General features: G+C 41.2%; 1 protein-coding gene across 4 annotated transcripts in view; it reads right to left on the reverse strand.

Moving 5' to 3' along the window:
• KICS2 (KICSTOR subunit 2) overlaps positions 1-6,072 on the reverse strand; it is a 27,678-nt gene extending 21,606 nt beyond the window's left edge. For all 4 annotated transcript variants that reach the window (XM_055085176.1, XM_028490345.2, XM_024123065.2 and 1 more), the window contains exon 1: positions 5,754-6,072. In XM_055085176.1, the coding sequence (XP_054941151.1) occupies positions 5,754-5,988 (235 nt within the window). In that variant the 5' untranslated portion in view covers positions 5,989-6,072. The remainder of the gene's footprint in view (positions 1-5,753) is intronic.
• Positions 6,073-8,272: the final 2,200 nt, after the last annotated feature.

The raw sequence follows: 8,272 nt of genomic DNA on the forward strand, positions 1-8,272 counted from the left end.
AGAATTACCATATGACCCAGCAATCCCACTACTGAGCATATACCCAGAGAACACCATAATTCAAAAAGATACATGCACCCCAATGTTCATTGCAGCACTACTTACAATAGCCAGGACATAGAAGCAACCTAAATGCCCATCAACAGATGAATGGATAAAGAAGATGTGGTACGTATATACGATGGAGTATTACTCAGCCATGAAAAGGAACAAAATTGGGTCATTTGTAGATATGTGGATGGATCTAGAGACTGTCATACAGAGTGAAGTAAGTCAGAAAGAGAAAAACAAATATCGTATATTAACACACATATGTGGAACCTAGAAAAATGGTACAGCTAAAGCTATTTTCAGGGCAGAAATTGAGTCACAGATGTAGAGAACAAACGTATGGACAGCAAGGGGGGAAAGTGGCGGGGGGTGGTGTGATGAATTGGGAGATTGGGATTGACATATATACACAAGATGTATAAAATGGATAACTAATAAGAACCTGCTATATAAAAAAACAAATAAAATTTTTAAAAAAATTTCCTTACCCATGCGCCAATATTCCCCCAGCCCACTTCAATGAGGATTCAGATCTAATTCAGAGGATGATTAACCTAGCAAGTGACATCAACCTGGATCTAAAAAACGCTCCTTCCACATAAAGATATTTAAAACAAAAGAGAACACCCAATTATGCAACACTGTTGTTATTCCTGGTAAATCAGAAAATTTTATTTCTGCTTTGGAGTTGCATTTTCCTTTCAAGCTGTATGAGAAAATGGAAAACACGGACTACTGGGATCCCAGGGGAACAAAGGGACTGTTAGTGCTCTTAAGAAGGTCGACGGTACAGGTTGTATCATAATAAGCACCCTATTGTGAATTATTAAGAGTAGGAAGTAGGACTTCTCTGGTTGCGCAGTGGTTAAGAATCCGCCTGCTAACGCAGGGAACATGGGTTTGATCCTGGTCCGGGAAGATCCCACACGCCGCGGACCAACTAAGCCTGTGTGCCACAGCTACTGAGCCTGCGCTCTAGAGCCCACGGGCCACAACTACTGAAGCCCACGCGCCTAGAGCCCGTGCTCTGCAACAAGAGAAGCCACTGCAACGAGAAGCCGGCACACCGCATCGAAGAATAGTCCCGGCTCGCCACAACTAGAGAAAGCCCACGCGCAGCAATGAAGACCCAAAGCAGCCAAAAATAAATAAAGAAAGAAAATAAAATAGAAAAAACAAAAACAAAAAAACAGTAGGAAGCAATTATAAATAACTGCTGCTGTAACTCATATTGTAACTCGGGGGTTCCAAAGGAAATCAGCAAAAAGTAAGGCCACATATATTCTTTTCAACAACCAAAAAGGTTCAAATGGCACAGACCTGATTTCTTTACTTCTGTATTAATACATGATCAACTATGTTTCTAAAAATTATGGGGCCAGTTTCACAGATGTTTTCTTAAGCAATTCTGTAACCCACCAAAGGTCAGAGGTAAAACATTAGGAGAACAAAAAGAAACAGGGCAGGTTTAAAACAGTAATTCTTAGGAATATATAAAAATCTCAGAGATGAATGACATTTTAAATTTTCTGTTGATATTCATAGAATGCTTTAATGAATGAGTTACTATTCTAAACATACCAATTAGGAGTATCAATTACTTATCAAGGCATTTGTAAAATGTCCTCTTAATGAATGAAACATTTCACAATTCATTGCCCAGTTTGTATTTCAAGAAATGAATCTTATATCCCTTACCACTACGGCAGCCACCTTGTCCCAGTTTACCCATGACTTTCCAGGTTTTAGTACTGAAAGGCTAGCTTCTCAGGAAACCCTTAGTCCCATGTCCTGAAAACCCCCTCAACTCCGGGCAAACCTATAGGGTTGGTCACCCTACTACTACTGATTTCACAGGCAAACTGCTGATACTGAAAAAGTGTTTTCTCCAATATACTGCCCAGACTGACTAGCATTCACATCATTTCTCCTACTAATAGCAGCAAAAACTATATGGTACAGGTGGATTGACCCTGACACCAACATCCCATACAGGACTGTATCCTGGAAGGTTTGCCTTTCCTCTCCACCCATATTAAGTCTAGCTTTGCAGATTTTGTAAAGTGATAGTATGAAATAAATGGACCTCTGTGCCCAGGTCTAAGACAAAATCTCTTAGGTTACGAAGGCAGCAAGAGTACCAAGTAAAATTTAAAAGCTCGGGAAGTCTGAAAGACTTGGTTCCAAATCCCAGCTTCCAAATTTACAAGCTGTGTGATGTGCACAGGACTTAACCTTAGCCACTTTGAGCCTTAGTTGTTGTTTTAACATGAAACTAAAAAGACACAATGAAATAACATCTGGTATGTAACACACCTGGAGCAAAGCATGTAATCAATACTGCTAATCCCTTCCCCTTCCATTTATAACTGATATAAGAAGCTCTCAATACTACAGAGTTGGGCTTCTGCAACTCTGTGGTAAATTGGGAGCTTCAAGTACTGTAAAAAGAATAGCTAGCTATTTGATAGATAGCTAGGTGACCTTAACTGTGTACTCACTTCCGCTGTTAAACAAGGTGAACTTGGTGAAAATTTTAACTCTGGGTGAAAAAGGGATACCTTCTTCATTAAATTACCCTTACCTGGGGGTGTGGAAACACCATATAAATATAAAGAATACCTCTTATCAATAAACATCCATTACTACTATGTGAAACCAAGTTACCTGACACTTTAAGGAAGGGAGAGACCACCAACGCATTTGTTTTAAACACGTCTCTCTTCTCAAATCTCTCAGGAACACAAGCCTACTTGGTGACTACCCTGGTTAGGAGCATCTAATGGAGAGTGGCCTTCCTTCATGCTGGGAAATAAGGAATCAGAGACACCAGACTTCTTGTCTCAGTTTTTTGAATTTATAAAATATGATTATTTTGAATTGTTTCCATGGAAGTCTCGTTTTATGAATGCTCATTATTTTTCAAGATTTCAACAGTCTATCTCACATCATGAAATTTCAAGGAATGAGTATATTAAAGTTTTGCACTTCTAATTGAATATTTTATTCCACAACTTCTTGCTAATGATAATCTTTAAACATCAGTTCTCAAGTTAAGTCATTTTCTACCATGGTATCTTCCAGCCACCAGATGTTGAGGAAACTCTCCAGCAATGAAACAAAGGGGAGAAAAGTATGACCTTCTAAAGTCCTCTGCAGGTATTGAGTCAGCATACTTTAATTACTGATCTTTCCCCAAATAGATATATTCTCACCTCAAAGTAAAGAGAGGGCTCCAAGATAAGGGTTTGCCCCAAAGTTTTTCAGCTGAGCCAAGACAGGAACAGAAGGCTCCCTGTCAGGTTTGTTCTTTGTCTAAAGTCCCACACTTGCATCTATAATCAGGATTCACTGCCAAGGTCTCCAATAAACACCAGTCACAAAAGTGAGGTCAAAAAGACTCACTTTTTAAAACCGTGCTTTCTACATGTTTAAAAAATACACGTAAACTTTTTGTTTTGCTTTTTTTTTTTTTTTTTTTTTTTTTTTGTGGTACGCGGGCCTCTCACTGCTGTGGCCTCTCCCGCTGCGGAGCACAGGCTCCAGACGCACAGGCTCCGCGGCATGTGGGAGGACCGGGGCACAAACCCGTGTCCCCTGCATCGGCAGGCGGACTCCCAACCACTGCGCCACCAGTGAAGCCCTTGTTTTGCTTTTTAAAGAAAACCATATAAATGTTCTAAATAGCAAAGTAGTTGAAGAACATGGAACTGTTTTAAGTAGCAACATAAAAATTTTCCCAAGTTTTTAAGAAAATGGAGAGTCAACTCAATAATCATGAAGTCATATTTTAAGCACGTTGATATCACAAACATTCCAGTATCAAAAAACGGTAAGGTAATTGCAAAGCTAAAAATTTACATCTGGAACCTACATTTACTGTACACCCCAGTAAGTTATGTGGCATTAAACATGCCATTTTCAGAACATTTACACCGAAGTGACAGATCAGCTGGGAGCCTGAAGAGCGCCTGAGCATGTTTCACAGTGTAAACTGCTCCGTGGATCAATTTCAAAGCACAGCCCTCAGGCTCATCACTTTACATAATAAGAGCCACTTCAGAGAACCCAAGTCAGAGACAGTGATGGCCTTGTGCATGTTGTTAGGCACAGCCAGGCACCTAAAACCAGGCACATGCAACTTAAACTAGAGTAGATTTCTTGACTGAAGTCTATACATAGGCTTTAGGAAATCCAACTGAACCCTTTCAGATTACATGCAAAATTGTATTACATATATATTTTTCTGGGGAGTGAGGCCACAGGTTATCAAATCCTCATAGGTGAGCTAAAAGAAAAAAACCTAAGAAACATGGCGCTGGGATCAATCACCATTCTTCATGAGGCGGGGGAATCTAAAAACACTAAAACTGCAAGAAAATTACCCACCTTCAATTTTACAGCCAGAATCCTCCTCATTTTCACATATACATAATAATATGTAAATTATTTAATATATAACTGTAAATTATACTACATCTACAATTTTTATAAATCATTTGGATACAAACACAATCTGACAGTTCAAAGGTAGGTATTCTGGTATAGGCTCTGTCACCTACCCGCACAACTGCATGCACACAATTTGCCAATCTGTAGAAAGGGGAATTATAACACTGCAAGAGCAATTGTAAATTTCTGAGAAGTGCCACTGTAAGCAAGGGAGGAAAAAATACACAAGGTGAAACTATCTGACTAGTTGTTGCCAATAAGTCAACACACTAAATAACAAGTTACTGTTTGAAAGGCTAAAGTACAGTTAAGATCTCAGAAAGCCCTGACCCTTAAGTGTTTACTGAAAGCAAGATGTACATGGTCACCTTCAGGCAATATAAGGAAACTGGGGGGAGAAACTCAAACTGGAATCTGCACTCAGTTGTACACTTCTATTTTATACTGTTATATGTCCTTCATTCATACCAGACCCTGTGCCTCTGATATTAAAGGGTCTAAAATACGCCAAAGTACTAAAACAACTAAAAGCTCTGGGATTCATAATATTGGTAATTATAAGTAGTAATACTTCGTATGTATAGCCCTTGGCTTTCACATATATTATTTCCTTCTGATTTACTCATACTAATTGTTTCTACTAGTGAAAATCAGCTCCTGCATCTTATTTTCAGGGGCAAGATTTATCATGGGATAAGAGTGTTTACCATTTTCCCTGTAAGGCCCCTCTTGTTAGTGTTAGGCATATTTCTTGCCTTTCCTGTCCAGCATTCATTTTTCTCTTCATTCATTAGATATTTATTGTGGGTCTACGAACAGGGGGTAGGACTCCATCTGTAACTCTCTGGGGCCTTAAGAAGCCAGACAATAGTGTTCATGAATTCTAACTAGGTTGTATTGCCAAGTTTTGCTCCTCTCGCCGCAGTGTCACTGGTTAGAGAGCGAGGACATAGAGTTTAACTTCTCTTTTACGGCACCAATCCATGCATGAGCAAAATGGATACAGCCATCGGTTTGAAGCACAGCCCTGCAAACAACATCCACCCGGACCGCCAATCTATCTGCCGCGGAGGCCGGTGGGCGGGGTTTGTGGAAGCCTAGGGAAGGACGGGATCGGTGGGAGGAGACCTGGGAGTGCGGAGTTGAGCCTGCGGCTAAGAGTGACAGAGACAGGGAACCCAAGCCACTGCCGAAGGCGGAATATACTCCCTTTCCTTCCTCAAGGGGCACGGGGGGCGGGGCGGAGGTACCTAGTTTCTGCCCCAGGTAGGTGAGGCTGTGATAGACCTTCTCTGCCGCGGCCAGGTGGGCCAAGGCCGCCAGCAGCGACAGCCAGCTGCCCCCCGCGCTCTTGTTGGCCTCTCGTTCCTTCTCCACATTGTCCTTGGCCTTGTCGTAAGAGAAGATACCCAGGTGAGAGAAGAACGTCTCCAGCACCGCCTGTTCCACCGGGACCGGGGCTGCCAGCGGGATAGACTCCCCCATGCGAGCTGCGCTCCAGCTCCACCCACGTGGCTCGCCTCTCCCTCGCACTTCCGGGTTCTCAGGGAACGGGCGCACGAGCGTGCGTGCGCGTGACCGCCGCAAGCGGCGGGCTCGTGAGCGCGCGGCCGCCTGGACCGCGCCTGGGCCTTAGAGAGGACGCGGTTAAGGGTCAAGGCGGGAGAGGGATGGCCGCTCCTTAACTCCTGAGCGACTCCGGCGCTTCGGTTCCCGCAGCTCTGACTATTCGGACCCTCAGGGCAGAGTGCGAGGCGGCCAGCTCGCTGCTCCGTGGAGCTGACGGCGTTCTGAGGTGAGCTGAAAGGCCCCTCCCTGTTAGACTGCGTCAGTGCTGGTGACGTCACGTTTCCGTGACGTCAGTAGTTCTTGTCCTAACATCTGGCCAGGGCTTGGCTGGGGCCTGAGGCGCGCAGCGAGGTGAGCCTTGGGCCTGGAACTGTGCTGGCTCTCACAACAAGGAGTCTGTAGTCTTCATTGCTTTTAAACCAACCCCAGTAAGTGGTTTATAGAGTAGAAGCCTCAGGTGGGTAAAGGTTTATCTCGCAACCCCATGTCTGATTTTCACCTGTCGTGGGTTAATTCACGCCTCTGTCAGGTTCTAGTCATCTCGGGTTCGTGCTAATGAAAGGGCTTCGGAGCAGAGCTGCTCCTAGGCTTGGCCGAACTACCCACACTGTATTAGGCTTCCTTAAAAAGTTCTCAGAATGAAGGCTACGTTAATGTAACTTCTGCTAAAGAATCTGAATTGATGCACTTTGTCATTCAGATTAATTACAAATCCTCGAACATTTAAGAAACATGATAAACCCAGCTCATAGGTATGTCCACTGCTTGAAACACTACCCCACTGCTCGCTTAGTTTTTCCCTTTCTCTTTCTTTGTTTTTTTATTTTATACACGTTAGTCATAGTGTATTTAAGCACGTATATTTTCATGTCTTTCCCCTACTAAGTGAACTCCCTAAAGCACAAACTAGGGTTCATTCACCTTTATAATTTTTTCGTCATGGATGGCACAATGATTTTTGTTAGGCAAATGAGAGAGTTGCCTATTTTCATTTTTTTGTCAAACAGGATCGGTTCTGCCATCGTTACCTTTTAATGCAAATCCCATAATTTGATTTTAATGAATATATAGTGTACCAGTTGCTTGCTCTCAAGAATATAATTGGGTAAGATCAACTTTGTTAACTGTGATATAAGGTGAAATTTTATATATTATAAAGGTGAAAAAGGAGGCAGCAATGGTATCTTTTTGGGAGAATCAGGGAGGCTTCCTGGAAGAGATTGTGGTGGTCCTTAGTGAATGAGTAGATGTAAGTAATCAAAAAAGTGCAGTACTAGCATCAAAACCGACAGACAGTGAAAGAGGGTTATAAAGACTGTAGACATACTCAAGTAATATAAGAATTCCTTAGATAGTAAAGGTGGCATCATAAATCAGTGGGGAAAGGAAAACTTACTCAATTTATAAGTGAAGGAGACATGATTATGGGGGAAAAAAGACTTTTGCCCTGTATCCTGCCAAAAAATAATTACATGTGTAAAAAACAAAACATAAAACTGACACAGCCATGTAAAGCAACTATACTCCACTTAAAAAAAGAATAGAAAAGGAAAAAAAAGTCTAACAAAATAAATTACTGTGTAAACTCAAAGAAAAAAACAAAAAACCATAAACAAACTAGAAAGAAATACAAGTGAAAATTTAATTGATCTAGAAATAGAGAAGAACCTAATTACAAAAGAATTGGAAGAAATTACAAAGGAAGAGATTGGCTTAACTGTAAAAATTTCAAAAAATCGCAATACCAACCTGGAGGGAAAATATTTGTAATGTACGTCAGATAAAGGTTTGATGTGCTTAACATGTCAAGATCTAGGAATCATAGAAATGCAGATTAAACTATTTTTCACCTGTCAGATTAAAAATATTTTTTTGTGAGTGCTGGTAAACATGCAGTGACTCTGTTCTTATACACTGCAGATGACCTTCCTGGAAAACATTTGGCAATGTATATTAAGGTTAAATGAGAGTATATGCACAGTGTCTAAAGTAGATGCTTAATAAATATTAGTGATGCTAATTATTGTTACTATTATTGTTATTTTTATCATTAGCATCATCATACCTTTTAATCAGCAGAGCACCTAGAGTAATACCTTGAATTTATCATCTTTAATAATACCCAGTTATTTTACCAGCAAAACAAGTTTATTTGGGAATAGCCAGAGGAATTGCAATTCAGGTTATAGGAACTGTGGTG

The sequence above is a fragment of the Physeter macrocephalus genome, chromosome 6 (assembly GCF_002837175.3).
Source record: "Physeter macrocephalus isolate SW-GA chromosome 6, ASM283717v5, whole genome shotgun sequence".
In the NCBI taxonomy this organism is placed as follows: domain Eukaryota; kingdom Metazoa; phylum Chordata; class Mammalia; order Artiodactyla; family Physeteridae; genus Physeter; species Physeter macrocephalus.